This window comes from Nannobrachium achirus (assembly GCF_963921795.1).
Source record: "Nannobrachium achirus genome assembly, chromosome: 4".
NCBI lineage: Eukaryota > Metazoa > Chordata > Actinopteri > Myctophiformes > Myctophidae > Nannobrachium > Nannobrachium achirus.
In genome coordinates, this window is record NC_137813.1 from 49,522,045 (window position 1) to 49,541,229 (window position 19,185).

Sequence of the window (19,185 nt, forward strand, 5' to 3'; positions counted from 1 at the left end):
TATTGAACTTTGAGGCATAGACTTTTGAGGCAGAGACAGACAGTAGCACAGCTGAGAGAGACAGTGTAGGAGAGACAGACAGTATAGGACAGCTGAGAGAGAGACAGTGTAGGAGAGACAGACAGTATAGGACAGCTGAGAGGGAGACATTGTAGGAGAGACAGACAGTAGGACCGCTGAGAGACAGACAGTATAGGACAGCTGAGAGGGAGACAGTGTAGGAGAGACAGACAGTAGGACAGCTGAGAGAGAGACAGTGTAGGAGAGACAGACAGAATAGGACAGCTGAGAGAGAGACAGTGTAGGAGAGACAGACAGTATAGGACAGCTGAGAGGGAGACAGTGTAGGAGAGACAGACAGTAGGACAGCAACAGACAATGTTTGTTTCTGCATTCAAACATGGATGCAGTCTTCCTCAGGAGGATCGCAGGTTCAAACACTTCGGTAAGTCACGTCGCAGAGACTTACAGTTGGTGGTCTTCTCCTTGGACCTGATTGGCTGCGGCGTCTTGCACGTGGTGGTCTTGGCGGAGGAGTGGCACTGGTGCCGGCAGTAGCATCAGCACTGCTATCTAACTCACTGGTTTCTTCCCCTGTTTTGGTTGATAGATTGAATTCATTTATAAATATAGCAGACACGATCCAAAGGATAAACATGAATTCATTTATAAATATAGCAGATACGATGGACCATGGGGGAGGGGTGACTTGTGATTGTATAAGTGGAAAAACTGTGAAAAAAGGTCCAATATTGTTTGAAAGGAAAATCTAATAGTTTTTTCTCTTTTTACAGCTGTCATTCATTATTGATTAATGAGCCAAACATCAGATTTACAATCATATAAGTAAACGTATACTTATATTCTTCAAAACATTTGAAGTATAGGCACAGCAATTGGAATTTCTACAATATTGCACCTCAATACATTACCATTCATCCATTCATTCATTTCATCCCCCTTGTGCCTAGTGTGTCATATTTGCATCATAAAATCGGCCCATATCAGGATAATACTTGATGTCACATTTAATCTATTTTGATATATTAGCATCTGAGAGATTCAGAAACCTAGAATGTATTTTTATTTTCACCCAACGTACCTCAAAAGGGGTGAATCTTGTCCAAATGAGGAGCTGCTTGTCCATGTGGAGAAAATGTTTGGACTTCCTGGATTGTGAGGCTGTGCAATTCCACCACCGAACACTAGATGGCGACCTAGCATTTTCAATGATCAAACAACACTCCCTGATGACTTATCAACAGTCAGTGATGGGATATGTAGTTCACTTGTGCCTGCAGGTGCCTCCATTTAATATGTATCAAATTTGCACAATTAGGCGTTAAGGGGTTGATGACGTTGCCAGATGCTGGTCCCTGATTGTGCTCTGGGCTTAAACACACACGGTTACCTACCTACCTACCTACCTACCTACCTACCTACCTACGGTACCTACCTACCTACCTACCTACCTACGGTACCTACCTACCTACCTACGGTACCTACCTACCTACCTACCTACCTACCTACCTACCTACGCAGCCGAACCCAGTACTCACGCTCTCTGCTGGCGCAAGTAATACAATCTAAAGACCCAGATCTGCTTCAGGATGGCCCATGGATGGTTTATGTCCTTCTGTGTGTGTCCTTCATGCATTCACTAGTATTGAATAATGATCTAATATTCTAGATTTTTAGTTTACTGTCATTTATATGGCTATCTATCTGTTGTTGGTCATCCTTGATTGGAAAGCACTTTGGGTCAACTTCTGTTGTTTTTAAATGCTAATACCATAAATACATTTAACTTGACTTATTTGATTAATTATGTCTCATACAGTAGGCCGGCACCTCTATGGCTGCATTTATTATGTTCCTCCCCTCATTTATTCAGGATTTTTTCATTTGACACTCATCATTTAAGCCTGGTTCCTGAAGTAGGGTCCAGGGATGTGTTAATGTAGCATAAAATTCTGTTTAGCCACTTTTCAGATATTTGAAAGTAGCCAATCTACAAGCTCATAATGCGCGGCAATGTGAAGTGTTACAGTATGTGAGTTTGTAGATCTTGAATTGTGGATTATTGAAACATTTTAACAACACAAATCTTCATCTTGTATGGGGTCTCTAGCACAAAGTATTTTCAGATGAAGGTCCACAGGCAAATATATATTAATTTGGGGGTCCTTGACATGAAAAGCTTTGAGAACCACAACCACTAATAATTTAAGAAGCTAGAAACCTAGTTTCAGGGGCTACGTACCTAGTTTCAGGGGCTACGTAGGAGGATGTTGACCTTCATTCCTGCAATAGTTTTTGATTGTCTAAATGGTCAATGAGGGATGCAAACAAAAAACAAGAACACCTTTGTGTTTTTATCTTGAAATATCTGTAATGGGGCTTTTCTTAGGTCTGATACAAAGACATGCAATCAACACAAAGAGAAAAAAAACAAAAACAGCAATATATTTACAATTTACAAAGAATCACTTCTCTGTGAAAATAGCACTTATAAATATGATTTACATAACAAAATAAATATGTAAATTACCAATGTAGCTTGAGTTTTTCTGTTAAAAAATATGTTACAGAATAAAATTACAATTAGTAATACCTTTTCTTCTCTGGTGTGATGTGAAATAGAGGTCCTTTAAAAAACATCATTTATGAGACAGCATTACATACAACATCATTATATTAAAAGGTGATTTCTATTATGAAAAATAAAAAGGGAGTTACAATAGTGAACACACAGTACAAATCCACTGTTCATTCAACGAGGAGTGTAGAAGTGGATCTTAGATGGTCATTTTGGGTCCGTTTCCACACTCCGGCTTGAATGAATGGAGGAGTTTTACCTGCACTTGAAAGAACCTATACAAATACTCAAAAATAATAAAATACATGATATTTGTCTCCCTTTGAATGCACCTTGCATTGATTGTGAAGAGTGGAATTACTGTGAACATTGTGTTCTGACAAAAGGTATATGCTAAGGCTGGGCAATACTCCGACAATGTGTCGAAACCGACATTTAGAACCAATAACCGACGTAATCTTGCTCATAGAGGTAAAATGAATAATCGATAATCTTGTATATAATTTTATATTGTCTGTCGGGTGGTCCAAAAATTGTTGCTTTTCAGGATTCAAATTCAAAAATAGCCAAAAAAAGAAAAACAAGCTTGTAAGTTCTGCTGCTTTTGATGTTTCTTCCCCAACAGCAACGATATACAAAAATAGCGTGAGCTTGTAGATCTGCTATTTTCACTAGTAAAAAAAAATGATAATCGTTCATTTTTGATCGCAAACCAGGCAAAGGTTTGACAAAACTTGATATTGATCTGAGGTTGTATCATCCAGCCCTAGTATAGCCTATATATAATTTATATATCGTCGTTGTCGGGTGAAAACCTTGTATGTCCAAAACCGTTCGTTTTGCATTTATCATTTAAAAATGATTTAAACTAGTGAAAACAGCCGATCTACAAGCACACAACGCCTCGCGGTGCAAGCCGTTGTGTGCTTGTAGATCTGCTGTTTTCACTACTTTTGTGCGACGGCCTTGTATGATGAAGCAGGGCTTTACTTTGCGAAAGAACGTACACATTTGAAACTTGGGGATACAAGGTTTCCACCCGACAACAACGATATGCTATTCTTAAATTTGAATGCACGGCTGTCAGTAGCACTGCAGGAGGAGAGTTACCTCTACGGGACCTGCTCTTATCCCACATGTATCACAAGAAGAAAATAAAAGTCTGTTTCAACTATATCACTTAATATAGTTATATAGGGTGCTGATTTCTTTCTATTTCTTGTTTTCACTATATATTTAAATACTGAAAGCCAAACTGATCTGCGTTCGATAGACTGGTCTTAACAGCTTATATGGAGTCTGGTGTTACGTCATAGGTTTGATTAGAACACTGGCTCTCAACGCCGGGGTCCAGAGACCACCACAGTGGTCCAAATGGACCCTTTTAGGGGTCTGTAACTTCTGAGAGTGTACGAATGGAACATTTTGGTTCCATTTGTCACACACTCAAGCGCTGAGGATTCTACGGTTTAGATTGGTGTTCCTTGATAGTTTAGTTCAGCGATTCTCAACCTTTTTTTAATTCCAAGGAGCCACAGTTTGATATGCAACAGTTGGATATGCAACAGGCCACAGAGACTCCCATTTTCTTTTATCTCTGGGACCCCAATATCTGTGTTAATTTGACTGAGAGGATGCAAATGGACCGGTAAAGGTCCATTTGGACCCCTTGGTGGTGGTCCGTGGAAGGCTGTAGCCAACATTGAGAGCCAGTGGGTTAGAATGAGACCGTTTTGGGTCTCTCTACCGTCCCACACTGCCCTCTAGAGGTAATGTACTCTACTGTCCCTTAATAATCCAGTGCTTTGCTCATTTCCGTGTGCCCGTTCCTTCCTTTGAAATAAACCACCGCGTGACAAAACGTAAGATGAGCCCAAGTAGAACAGACAGCCTTTAAACGAAATGTTTTAACTTTATACACCCTATAGTGACTACTTAACCAAGACAGCATTCTTAAGTCATTGTTGTCATTAGTTATGTAAAAAAACAAAACAAAAAGAAAACAGACAAACAAAAAAAACGACAATGAACATCCTTAAAACTGGATTACATTCGTGATCTTTTGTGTGTGTGTGTGTGTGTGTGTGTGTGTGTGTGTGTGTGTGTGTGTGTGTGTGTGTGTGTGTGTGTGTGTGTGTTCTGTCATTGTCTTTTACAACCAAATAGATAAGTTAAGAGGAGAGTAGCAGAGAGTTGTGCCTTGTCATGTAGACATGTTGCCCCTAGTACTGTGCTTATCATCATCAGTACTGGGTTGTGAGAAGCTATAGGTAAAGCATGGGGGTAGATGGTCGGGACATTAAGGCTTCATTCACACTAAAGAGTGATATATCCTCTCCGTGTCGTTTGAGAATGAGGGTGGGCGAGGGTGGGTCCAATTCATTCTCTATGGAAGTCATGAATCTTCTTGTCTCATGGCCAAGAGGCTTGGAAGAGACATGAAACCATGTGACTTCCATAGAGCAGTGTTTCTCAACCTTTTGTCTGCATGGGCACACTTTTCATGTCCCAAGAATCCATGGGCACACCAACATACAGTAATACGGGGGTGTAAATATTGTCACTATCGGGAAGAAACCTTGTATCACCATGTTTTAAATTTGTATGTTTCTTCGCAAAGTAATACCCTGCTTCATCATACAAGGCTGTCGCACAACAGTAGTGAAAACAGCAGATCTACAAGCACACAACGCCTCGCTCCGGGCGTTGTGTGCTTGTAGATCGGCTGTTTTAAATTAGGCTAGTTTAAATCATTTTTAAAATTATAAATTCCATACTGGCTTTCAAGCAGTTTCAAGGGGCACACTTGACCCTTCTCAGGGGCACACCAAAGGTCCCCAGGCACAGTGATTGAGAAACACTGCCATAGAGAATGAATTGGACCCACCCTCCGCCCCTCAATTCTCAAACGACACGGAGAGGATATATCACTCTTTAGTGTGAATGAAGCCTGAGAGTCAAGCTAAACAGAGGCTCCTGTTTTGGTTTTGGTTTCTTGGGGGACTGCACTTTGAGCTGAGGTGAAGACAGGAGGGAAAATGGGCTAAGGTGCGGGGAGTGATATGAGCTGGAGGTATCAGGTGTGGGAGACCGGGCCAGAGAGACCAGTCAGCACTATTCGGCGCTTAAGCCTGACTTATACTTCCTCGCGTCTCGCGCCGGAAAACACGCGACCTACGAGCGTGCCACGCCCTCGGTCGCCTACCTTCCACCCGCGCAACACCACACCGCGCCACGCGACGGCGTATAAATGAGGCGTTAAGCTTGGAAGAGTTAATATGAAATGTGTCCTTTTAGCTGCCGCTGCTGAGCATGCCCAGTAGCTTGCTGGGGTCCATGCCCTGCTGCTGGGCCATCTTCTGCACGTCGAAGCCCATGTGCATGAGGAACTGGATGACGTTCATCTCCTGGCCCGTGAACTGGTCCCGGATGGTGGGGCAGGTGGGGTTGCAGTGCGGCCAGGGGCAGCTGTCGATCAGATGCACGGGGCAGCCCTTGGGCGGCGCCTTGTTGCTGTTCCTGTTGTTGTCGTGCAGGCTGCGGTCCCAGCAGTGGAGCGCCCGGGGCAGGGAGGTGCCCTTGACCTGGATGTCGAGCCAGTAACTGGGACGGAACACAAGAGGGCGCCGTCAGCTCACAGAACGAAACACCATGTGAGACTACTAGAACAGTGCTTCTCAAGCATTTCTATTCATCATTATTCAGACTTTTTTTCAATTAATCGAAAATAGAAATGTTATTTTTAATAGAAGTGCCTTTGACGGTTACAGAATAGGTGGGCACAAGGGACATCTTTGCACCTCGATGTGAAATTGGCTATTTTGTCCAAAATGTTAAAAAATTCAATATTTGAAAAATGGTCTTAATATACATCATTACTTAATTTTATCCTTCAACTTATTGTTTATGCCCCAAAATGACTAGATATAAAGGGTTTTCTGCTATTTGTAGCAATTGTTGAAATATTAGATGTATTAGATTGTCGAATGTTTAAGCATGTTCTAATCTATACTTTACTTTGCTTTTATCAAATATTTTATTTTTAAACATTTTGGAAAAATTGCCAATTTAACACTGAGATGCCCACTCTTCCTTGGTGCCCGCGTGCCCGCCTATCCTGTTACCCCTTTGACTTGCACATAGATCAAGTAACTGGGACAGAACACAAGAGGGCGCTGTCAGCTCAAAGAATGAAGCACTAGCAAGACTAGAAGGATGGATCTCAAGCATTTTAATGTCAGGGACCCCTAACATGATACATTATTGGGCTGCAGACCCCATTTGAAAAGATTTTGTTCCAGGGAACCCCATAAGATTAGTGTTCACAATTAAATAGGGTGGAACTGCCAGATTTCTATGCTGTATTAACTCATTTTGCTGGAGATCTATAGGGGTAGCCATATAGCTGAATGGGTAGAGAGGCTGCCTGGTTTGTTTTCATAGTGCCAGTTTGATTCCCGGCCCCGGCAATGTGTTGAGGTGTACCTGAGAAAGACACTTAACCCCAGGGACGTGCTGACTGCTGAGCCCCTGATTCAGCCCGGGAAAAAGAGTTGGAGAGGCCCTCATTGCGCGCTATAGAGAGAGATCTCTCTCTATAGCGCTGCTGCTACTCAAAGATTTGCCATTTCAGATCATGACAAGTGACAAGCCAGTGGGCCAATTACATGAGTTATATTTCGTCGTTGTCGGGTGGAAACCTTGTATGTCCAAAACCGTTTGTTTTGTGCAAACAGTTTATTTTTTACTTTTGTGCAAGCAGTTACATTTTTTCCTAATGGCCGGCCTGGACCAGCCGGGAATGAACCGGCCGTTCGGGAGTTGTCCCGATTTTCCCAATGGCCAGCACGTCCCTGCTTAACCCCTAACTGTTCCCCCTTGAACTCAGGACTGACCACTCGGGCATGGGTGAAGCTGAAAACTGAATTTACCCCACGAGATCAAATAGGTATACATTTATTATTATTGTGACAACTTTGAGAAACCACCGTGCTAGAAGACCCCTTTCACGGGACGTTACTAGTAACGTGACTATGTGTTAAAAATATGACATGATATCTTTTCTTTAAAACCTTGAAAAATGTATTTTCATGGCGCCAATAAGAACTGAGAGTATAGCATGTGGGATCCATTGATCCACGTTGGAACACAATCAATTGATTGATCAATACAATAAACATGCTCTGAAAATGCACGCTGCCCTCTGCAGTAGATTAGAGTTTATCATGATTGATTATTTGTGACGTTATAGAGTAGATCATGTATTCATTGATTATATTAATATCTAGGTGACGTCTGTATGATGATACTAATACTTGATAGTTAGGAGTCGAGAAGTCTTCAGTAGGCCTCAGTAACTATTGTTTTGGTAAAGCCTATCTTATTATGGTACAGCTCGTTCCAGAGGCCTTGAAGCCACAGTATAACTCTAGTGTTTGACCATTCTTCTTGGCAGAACTCTTTTACCACTGTCCAGAGTGTTAATTGTACTTCTGTCCATGATATCATGTTATATAAACTTGACTACACCACCACCTAATATAATTGTCTTGTCTCCTCATTTTCTCATGATTATTGATTGATCTGAATTCCACCACACCTCCCATGTGACCACTTCATTGGTCAGATGGGTGGGCAGAGAACACTGTTCTCTGATCCAGGAAGGGTCAGGAACCGCTGATCTAAACATCTACGTTCTACACTGATGAGATGGAGACAGGGGCATCACAAGGGGTAGGAAAGTGGGACTGAGTTACTAGGGCCCAAGTTGGAGGGGCCCTAGTAACTTTAGCTATTGAAAAATAGCAGATATACAAGCTCACAGCGCGGCACCGAGTGCCGCGCTGCGAGCTTGTAGATCTGCTATTTTTGAAAAGTCGTGAAAATGTGTGCAAATCTTTGAATATATGTATTTTTTAAGCGAACATTTTGAAACTCAAATTTTGCTTCTGGGGTGTCCCTGGAACTAAATATTTTGAGATGGGGGTCCGTGGCTAAATACATATAATTTTGGGGGTCCTTCATATGAAAAAGTTTGAGCATCACTGACATGGAAACATAGGTTTTTTGCACACATTTTCACAATTTTTCAAAAATAGCAGATCTACAAGCTCGCAGCGCGGCACTCGGTGCCGCGCTGTGAGCTTGTATATCTGCTATTTTTCAATAGTTAACATTCATGGGGGGCCCACAGTGAATCCTTGTACCCAGGGCCCAGAATTTGGTGTGACGCCCATGGATGGAGAACTGAAGGACAAATAAATTACTCACTTTCTGGTGATGACTTCATGTGATAAGCAGGCTGGAGCAAACATAGCCCTGTACAATGAGCAAGACAAACAGACATAAGAGAATGGCCAATACTAGTAATGGCTCCATAGTTGGTATTGGGGGTTAGACACATTGCAAAATAGAGTTAATTTATCTCAAGTGCCCATCATTACACTCAAGGGGGTATTATTAAATGAACAATGCAGCTACAATTACAGTCACCAAATAAATGTAATTCAAATACGTAAAGGACACTTATGACTAAGAAAATTAAGGGATGCCCAGAAAATCATAATATATGAGTGTATATGTTGAGTTTTTGTATATATTAACCACTTGGACCCCAGCATCAGGATTCTTGGGGGGGGGGGGGGGGGGGGACATTTGCCAAACATTGCAGATCACACAACAAGTCGAGTTGCGATGTGATGTGAGTTTAAACAGTAGATCGGCTATTTTTGGTTAAGAGATTTGGTGTAGACAGAAAAAACAGACCAAGTACAGAGGGTTTAAGTGGTTAAGTGGTTGAACTTGTAAGATGTGCGTCATTGATTGATTCCCCAAAAATAAGGAACAAAGCGTGTCCCTTATCAGTTCAATAAGGGACACGTCTTTTAGTTTCGAAATATAAGGGACAATTCTGTATTCCAAAGGACAGTCGGTATAATGCATGCAGTGAGTGGTGCTTACGGGACGTCTTTCAGAGTGTTCCTCAGCTCGATGCCCAGGTTCTGGATGTAGCGCCACTGGCCCTCCTGCACGGGCTGACCGGTCAGCTGGATGTTATCCACCGTCAACTGGGCCTCATCGAACAACCACTGGACCACAAACACTGGGCCTGCACACAGTTCACACACAGGTGGTTAATACACACATGCGCACACGCACACATGACACACACACACACACACACACACACACACACACACACACACACACACACACACACACACACACTAGAGTTTGTTTTACTCTACTTGTGAAGACATCAACATTTAAGGATGTTTTTGTTTTAAGGATGTTTTCACGCTCACAACCATGTATGAATGAGATATAACTCCATCCCTAAGCTAACATCCAAATGTGTTGAATCTTTTCAGCCCAACTCTACAAATGCAGAGGAGGAGGATTGTCCTGCCTATGCAATGGTTTCCCATTACTATGTGCATGCATAGCATACTAATTCATAATAGTAAAGCACAACCGTGCCATCTCGAAGCTCACTTTTTATTGATGGGAACACTCTATATCCAAAGAAGCAGTTCCACTCCTTTCCTTCGTGGGTCTGTCTGCACTTCTCTGGCACTACCCCTCCCCAGTACCTGATGGGAGAAGGTTAGAGGTCAGGGCACAATGTTTGTGTGTTCTTCTGTATGTAAACAGAACCAAGAAGCGGGACCATCATGTGAATGCTTGCTGACATTTTTACAAGTTCACAATTTGTGAAGTATGTGGGCGTGTCTGTGATTTGATTCATTCGCAGAGATGTTCACAATGGTAAAAATAAAAGCTACCATTGTCACAAAAACAAATAGTTATCCATTCGTGTTCCATATTGATGTGAAAGAACTGCCAGTAACTCAAATTGCTCTCCAACAAGATATTAAGGAACATTGGTACTGTACTGTACTGTACTGTACGTGTAATGCCTTCCACCTCCCAACTCGGAAGTGGGAATTAACTACAGCGACTTGAACGCAGCATGAAACCAGCAGCGTAAACATGCCAAAACCAACATGACCTTTTAGTATTCCACAGAATGGTTCAAGCGCTGCCTTACTTCAGTGGTTCTCAACCACTGAACCAAATTATTTTTGGGGGTCCCCAGATGATTAGCTTAATGTGAAACGTTGTTTTCTCAGATTCTCACTCAACAGTAAACAAACCAACATACCCAGTATAAGAGTATAGAGGGTATCTGCACATTTCTAACGTGACAATGCTCACAACGCCTCGCAACGCGATCTGCTATTTTCACATTGGAACCATGTTAAACAAACAACTCTAAGTGCTTGTAGGATGGGGGGGGGGTCCCCAGTTAAAATATGATTATTTTGGGGGTCGCGGCCTGAATAGGTTGGGAACCACTGCCTTACTTGATGCCTCTCTTGATGGTCTCGGTCGGGGCACAGTTGACAGTGTCCACACAGTCGGTGCACTGGTACTGTTTGTTGTCCAGGAACCAGCCGGAGTCGGACAGGCCCCGCACCTGGATGGCAGTGTGGCCCAGACCCTCCAGCAGCTCAGCCACGCGGTCCACGTTCAGCAGGACGCCAGTACCGCCCGCACTGCAGGGCGGGATGCACACAAACACGTGAGCACCATTATAAATACAACACATGGGTTATTTTATACGGTTTGAATTCACTGTGAAAATGGTACGCAGCACACAAACAAACCTGCTCCCTGCTAGCAGCAGGACCTTGGCGTTGTCCAGGCCTTTTGTGAGCAGGTCCTTCACGACTTCTTGAATGATCAGCGAGCCCATAAACGCATAGCCATCTGTGAACAAGGAAAAGAGATGCTGACACACAGGTTCTCAATGTGGGGGGCCGCCGCCAGGGGAGTGCCAGGGCCACCAATTGGAAAAGAGAGTAAAATAAATGAAATTCATTACACCTAATAATTGACTATTTATTGTCTCCACCAGCCGAAGGCAGGGGGAGAGTATGTTTTCGCCCCTGTCCGTGCGTTCGTCCGTGCGTCCGTCCGTCCGTCCTCCAAGTTTGTTACCAGCTAATCTCCCGCACCGTTGGCCCGATCGCTGCCAAACTGAGCACACACACTCCCTGGATGCCAATTCAGAACCTCTGCCCCACATTTTTCAAATCAGCCTCATGGTGGCGCTATAACAGGCCGATTTGTGTGGCCTGGTGGAGACCTTTGCTCGGAAGAGCACTGCTTCTAGTTATGTATGCATTTCTGTACAAATTCGAATTCATAAGATTATTGTGCCACCGTCCCTATTTTGGACAACGCATTGCAATGCGCTGTGAGCCTGTAGATCAGCTGTTTTCACAGAATGTTTGCCTAATATATTTCAAAGCCATTTCACAATAAGGGGGGGCACAGCTATTTGGGGGTCCTTGGCATGGAAAGGCTTGGGAACCCCCTTGAGCTAGCACTGTGTAACAACCATGCTGATGTAAGCAGAAGGAACCCAAGACGTCACTGTATGTTTATTTACTGAGGGCTTACTCTGGTCCGTTTTGGCTGTAGCTCCACTCCACACATCGCTGGAGCAGTAGGGCACGAACCTGCAACAACAACCAAGCGCAACATAATATCATATGTTAAAGGCCCTCTTAACATGTTTATAATTACAAAGCAGCAGGATGTTAAAAACTGCACGCTGTCATTATGCACTCGAGTGCTATCACACACACACACACACACACACACACACACACACACACACACACACACACACACACACACACACACTCACAAGGGGCAAACTTACACCATGTTGGCATTCCACCAGTGAGGGTTCTCCTCAGGCAGTGGAGACAGGATCCCCGTGCCTACAGAGACGACCAACAACAAGGCAATGGAGAACATGTATCATTAGCCATTCCGCCACTCCCAGACACATCCCCATCTTCCTCATCATCACCACATGGATTATAGTTATTACACCACAATGAGAGAGGGAGGTGTCTCCGCTCCTGCAGTAAGCCGGGCGCCAGGTAGCCCTGCGCTGCAGCGACATCATGACTGGGTGTCGCTCTCAATAACACAGCAGATAAGCATAGATACATCCGATCCTTCTCATTATGGCGAACTTCACAGTGGGCCTCTCTGTACTTTTCGTTCGTTTGTGCAACGGGAGCCAAGCGAGACCGACTGACTGCCGGCCTGCCTGCCTGCCGGTCCAAAGCATCGCACCGCATGCTAGGTGCTGACGGCGGCGTGTGTGCTACAGTGCGGCAGTCTGGCAGCAGAGGCTGACCTGTTTTGGTTTGGGCCCACTTGGACGAACTCATTAGCCTCCTCATGGTCTCATAGCGGCTGTCGCAGTTCTCTTTGTTGAAGCAGTACCAGCCACCTTGATAGAGCAAGCAAACAAAAAAACAAAACACATGGACAGGTGTTATTTCTCACATTCAATGTAAACCTCGGACCAGGTGAAGCCAGAGCAACCATGAACATGAAATGCTTAATTTATACAGGCCGGGAACACATTTTAGTGTAGTACAGTACATGTACAGTATGTAGCAACATATTTGTTTTTGTAATTTTTGAATAATATTTGACTTCATTCAGAAAACTTAGGTCAGGCCTAAATGGGTTAAAACAACCGATCTACACGCTCACAACATGTCGTGATGCGACACAAGATCGTAGATCTGCTACTCTCGGCACATGACACCACTAAGAGTAAATCAAGCCAAATGTACTCCAGGAAGGAAGGAAGATAAGGAAGGACTGATTAATTGGTGAGGGGGGGCTGCTGATTACTTACCCTCAAGGAATATCAACCACCGTCTGCTTCCTCTGGATTCTTTCAGATAATACCTTAAAGGAACAAAAGAGATCGAATCAGAACAAACCAGCATGAAACAACATATCGTCGTTGTCGGGTGCAAACCTTGTATGTCCAAGAATGAACTACACTACTTTTGTGAGACTGCCTTGTATGATGAAGCAGGGCTTTACTTTGCAAAAGAGCGTACACATTTGAAACTTGGAGATACAAGGTTTCCACCCGACAACGACGATATGTCACTCTATGAACGTGTTTCATTTTGGTCATGCCCAATACAAGAGTAAAGATAACACAGCAGTGTGACCAGCAGCAGAGCATATTCACTGCACCTGCTCAGAAAGACAGGGATGAGATAAGAGAAGGATGAACACTTGACAGTTAGCACCCTTATTGACGCTTTTATGCCCTCATAGGATGCATCAAAGTATGAACTTTCAGGATCATTCTTTATCGTCACCGTCATCTATGATGACTTGTTACAGTGTGGACCATTATCTCCACACGTTGACAAAGAAGCCTTAGATAAACAATCTAGTGAATGATGAAAACAGTAGATAGAGGACTTCCTTCCGGGCCCCTATCGTACGCGGCGGAGACGCCGTGGCGTGGCGCTAGTCCTAACACCTACTGTAAGTGTGTGCGGCGGTAGGAAGGAAGTAATGTACAGTACTATGCTATCTTCTACAGTTTCTCTGAGCTCATCATCCAACAATGTCTGCGTACACAACCTGGATGAAATCAGTGTAAGAATGAAAACAAGGTGCATGGTGAAACAACGGAACGATGGTTCGATCAGAACAGATACACTGCACTGAGAAGGGTTGGGTCTTTTAATGAATCACTATGATTATATATATCGTCGTTGTCGGGTGGAAACCTTGCATGTCCAAAAGCGTTCGTTTTGTATTTATCATTTTAAAAATGAACTAAACTAGTGAAAACAGACGATCTACAACGCCTCGCACTGCGAGGCGTTGTGTGCTTGTAGATCTGCTGTTTTCACTAGTTTTGTGCGACGGCCTTGTATGATGAAGCAGGGCTTTACTTAGCGAAAAAACGTACACATTTGAAACTTGGAGATACAAGGTTTCTGCCCGACAGTGACGATATCGAATCTACCCGGCAAATGACTAAACTCCTGTGATGGCCAAATACATTGCGGCGGCATCAAAGAAAAACACAATCGGTGGAGGCTTTGCATCACTTGCTCAGACACTGAATCATGCTCTGGCAGGCTGTGTTTAATGTCTAATATTATTAAGAGCAGGCTGCGGAGAGTGCACTTAGCTTCCAGGGAGTTGAATAGAGAGAGCAGGCTTGGTAGCAAACCAAACCATAAGGGCGCGATATACTGACACAGGCCTCTTAGATTAAAATGACCATACCGGTGGTCTGGCGTGATGTTTAGCCCATCTTCTACTACTCACACTTGAAAATACTGCCGATCATTTTCCAAAGCATACCATGGTTTGTTTGATTCAAGGAAGCCGGCATTGGACAAAATGTGCTTGCTTGGGAGAGAATCAATGTGCAGAGACTTGCTAGTTTTGTTTGTTTGTTTGATGTATTTGGGGGGTCAAAAGTTACATTAACACTACATTTGAATGGATTTGAAAGAGCAGATTGATTTGAAATATTTATGAAAGATTTATTTGCAAACAATATTCAAACGCCTTTGACATATATTAACCATGCCAAATGTGTTACCCAACTTGATTCAGGTTAACATTATAATGATTTGTGAGAAAATGTAAATAAAAAAAGACTTCAAGTACACTAAACGGGAAAATGGTCTATTTTTCTACAGTATACGTCTTGAGATATTGGTAAATGCTATGAATAGACACCAGTGTGGCCCTTTAACAAGTGAAGGTTCTCACTCGTGTAACTTTAAATTCCATACAGTTAAATTGTGATATAACAGTGTACAATGCGAGCAGTGAAATATGCATTATTGTCTGCATGTTGAAGCAGGATGTGCCTACAGTAGCTGGATGAGGCAGCATTATCTTGTCTGTTAAAACCCATTTAGGCCTGAACACATTATGACGCAATATTTTATGCTTTAACTATTGAAAAATAGCAGATATACAAGCTCACAGCGCGGCACCGAGTGCCGCGCTGCGAGCTTGTAGATCTGCTATTTTTGAAAAATCGTGAAAATTAGAATTTTGACCCGATTCTATAAGTGTCTTTTGAATCCTTCTAAGATTTTTTGAAAAACCGATGTTTGTATGTCAACAATCTGGCCAGCCATCGTCAAAGAAAAGGTCCTTTTCACTTAGCTGGAGCTCAGTTAGTCTGTTCTTGAGAGACTACTATGTCAGTGGTTTTCAAACCTTTTCATTTGAAGGACCCCCAAAATGATATTTATTTGTCCACGGACCCCCATTTCAAAATATGTAGTTCCAGGGACCACCCATGAAGCAAAATTTGAGTTACAAACGTTCGCTTTGAAAATACATAATATTCAAAGATTTGCACACATTTTCTCGACTTTTTCAAAAATAGCAGATCTACAAGCTCGCAGCGCGGCACTCGGTGCCGCGCTGTGAGCTTGTATATCTGCTATTTTTTCACTTGTTAAAGCATTCAATCATTTCTAGGCCTAAATGGGTTTAATAACTGAAAGGGCCATCTGCCAACAATCGTCCCCACTGCTTTGTCCCGTTGCATGCTGCCCTCCTGGGAGAGCTGAGAGCTTTACAACTCCAGTGGGCCCACTCTCTCCCTCAGGCACGTTAAGGTTTAACACAGGAATTAGACCGGATAATAAATCCATCAAGCGATCTATCTATACAGTATCAAGAGGACAGGCCTGCCCTTCATTGAACTGGCCGGCGATAAGTCCTAATGCAACAGCATTAGTACAAAGGCATCCTGGTATGCCACGTGCAATGCAAACAGCATTAAACCAGCGATTTATATGTACACTGTACAATTCTGGGTGTTGATTTAACTCTGAGAGTGGGAATGTAAATAATAGGACTATCTTGTGCATTAGTCATAGTGCTAAACAAAGTGAAAACATGTATTACCAATATTGCATTGTTTCAGTCAAGTTATGTGGCCCTTGCCTTTCCTTGTTGTACACCAACTGGATACAATATAAAATGTTGTCTGTTTCTCACACAAGCAGAAATCCTAAAAGAGACTGTATATGCATCATGCAAAGACATCCATGTAGAATAATAACAACAACATCTTCAGTAACCCGGATAGCACCACCTTCCGCTGAAAAAAATGCCTTTAAGTTGCTTAGAAGTAGGCCTAGTTAAACGCTATTGTGCCTTAATTAAATTTGGTCAGCATAATTTGGACATCAAAATAATGTTGATTAATGGATTAGCTGTTGATTCACACAGCAAACAAATAGTCTACACACCAGTGACCATTGTCTACTCATCTGTTTGTCTTCATTATTACACAATGGCAGAGACAGTGGATCTGTCTGATATTAAAATGCTTTTAGTGGCATGGTTTATCCCTCTTTATTAAGTAGCCTACACTGCCAAATGCATTTGTACTTAATGACATTGTAAAGAAGAGATGTCAAAGCAATGCAGCAAGTAAAATACAGATTTATTATAGGCCTATTATACAGTGAAGAATGTAAAAGTCGACCAACGTTACTCCCAGAGTTAATTTAACTGTGTGGTCTATCAACAATGTACACCAACCTCACAAGGTAGTGCATTTTTTTAAAGGAGGGGGTCCAGTTCAAAGCCTGGTTCTACATTGTTTTGAATGATGCAGTGGATGCAGTAGCCAGCACTGCACATCCTAACAGTCAAATTACGAAAACAGTGACATATTTGTTGTGGATAGACCTATAACTGTAATTCAATAAAGTCAAAGCATAAAATCGCAATCCATCATTTATCAAGGAGAAAGAGGAGAGAGAGAGAGAGAGAGAGAGAGAGAGAGAGAGAGAGAGAGAGAGAGAGAGAGAGAGAGAGAGAGAACATAGCCCATATATCTAAAACTATCTCCAAAGCAAACCCTTGCATTCTAATTTGAAGCAAAGGAAATGAAGCATCGGCCATGTGGCTCGCCACATATTTCACGCTTCACTGACGCAAAGCAGCTGTCTGTTTCCCGAAGAGAACGCTGCTCTCTCCCCCCCTCCCCACCTTGTGTTTGTGTATTTCCCCTATTTTAAGCAACACGTAAGCGGGTGGGTCTAATAAAATATAAAGTGGGTATAGGCAGAAGAATATGTTGAGAACACAGGCATCACACCACGTCTCTTTGAGTTGGTTTTGTGCAGTGGTTCCCCGCAGGGCAGGTGTTTGTTGGGCAAACCTGCACACTAAAGAGCATAAATGGAACCAAATGGACACTTTATACTGTTCCATTTGGTTCCATATAGCCTACTCTGTCAAGGTGAACATGGAGTGTTTGTTTTGTGTGTAGGCTACTTACTAGGTGTGGGCAAAAAAATCGATTCATGAATAGACCTATATCTGGATTTTTAATGCCACAATATTAAAATCGAACCTTCAAGTTCAGATTCGAGAATCGTTCAGATATTTAGATAGTTGTATTTATTTTTTAAATTGTATTGAATTATTTCAGAAAGACTGACTGACATTATCTGGCTGCATTAAAGTGTAAGATTCCACTTTGCATGGTTTATATTTTATATTGCTTTTAAATGTTCTAGTATATAAAAAGCAGGTAGACTATATGAAAAGCAAATAAATCGTAGAATCGCAATTTAATGTCATATCGGCACCCTAGGTATAGATGGGATCGGATGGGAAGGTAAGTGAATCGTCCACGGTACCACTCCACTCCCACCCCTAGTGTGTGGCTGTGTGTACATACATACCCTGCGGGGCTGCCGTCGTTGCACGTGACGGACGTATTCTCCAAAAAGTTCAGCTTCATGTCGTAATCGAGCTTCTGCGCCGAGCACGGGTAGAGGGACTGCGCCAGGTTCTTCACTTGCGTCATGAAGTTGTCCATGTTCTCCTCCACGGCCGTGAAATCCAGAGGGAAGCTCTCCGTGGTGTCGCCCCGCTCCCGGTATGTGGGAGAGGAGGGTGGCGACCGCCGCGGTTGCGGGTTGCGACCGCCGCGGAACCTCCGTGCGCAAAGCACCGGTCCAAAGAAGCACTGCAGCGAGACGAGCAGCAGCAGCAGGGCGCACGAAACCATTCTGATGATCGCTGTCATCTTCTCTGCTCCCCCACGAACAAACAAACGGGAAAAAAAAAATGTTAAAAGGTTTAGGTTTTTAAAAGATGTCCTCGGGGTGCCCCAAAAAATATGATCGGTGAAAACGATAACACGTGCAGTTTTTCAGAGATGGAAGCATCAATTACGCACGGCGACTTGGCACTTGTTCCAAAAAACGCATGAGTTTAAATCAAAAGGTTCCTCTCCATAAATGCATCAGTTGTCGTCCCTGGGTTGAGTAGAGCGTTTCCATGTAGGCCTATTCTTATGGCTGGTGAGGTGACACACGCGCACACACATACACAGCTTAAAACACAATACAAATGAGGCTACTGTTGGAGTGAGGCATGCAGCGGGCTGTGGAATGACAACACTCGTGCCATGCTCTTGAATTTTATTCAAACTTTCCCCCCTTGTCTGTCCCTCCAGCCAATCGCAGCAGTGGGCAGGGACTCCCGAGTCATGATCAAGCGTGGCAGACTATACCCCGTTTTAATTTATAGAGGGAAAAAATGTCCATGCGTTGGTTCTTTTGATCCGCGATGTTTTATTTGATGTGGTGGTTTTTATTGGCTTTGAAATGCCTATTTCCCATTCCACACAAATTTATGGAGTGAGAGTAGGCATCTTGTTACACACTCGC

At 43.1% G+C, this 19,185-nt stretch overlaps 1 protein-coding gene across 1 annotated transcript; it reads right to left on the minus strand.

Annotated features, from left to right (window-relative positions):
• Positions 1-5,892: 5,892 nt before the first annotated feature.
• On the minus strand, positions 5,893-18,458 carry notum1a (notum, palmitoleoyl-protein carboxylesterase a; the record flags this gene model as incomplete). Its single annotated transcript, XM_080724389.1, has 11 exons — positions 18,193-18,458; positions 13,335-13,387; positions 12,822-12,917; positions 12,333-12,393; positions 12,068-12,126; positions 11,269-11,371; positions 10,966-11,157; positions 10,094-10,191; positions 9,560-9,707; positions 8,870-8,917; positions 5,893-6,202 (listed from the first exon to the last, which is right to left on the minus strand). The coding sequence occupies exons 1-11, from the start codon at positions 18,327-18,329 to the stop codon at positions 5,893-5,895; spliced, it is 1,305 nt and encodes a 434-aa protein (XP_080580515.1). The 5' UTR covers positions 18,330-18,458.
• Between the last annotated feature and the right edge of the window lie 727 nt (positions 18,459-19,185).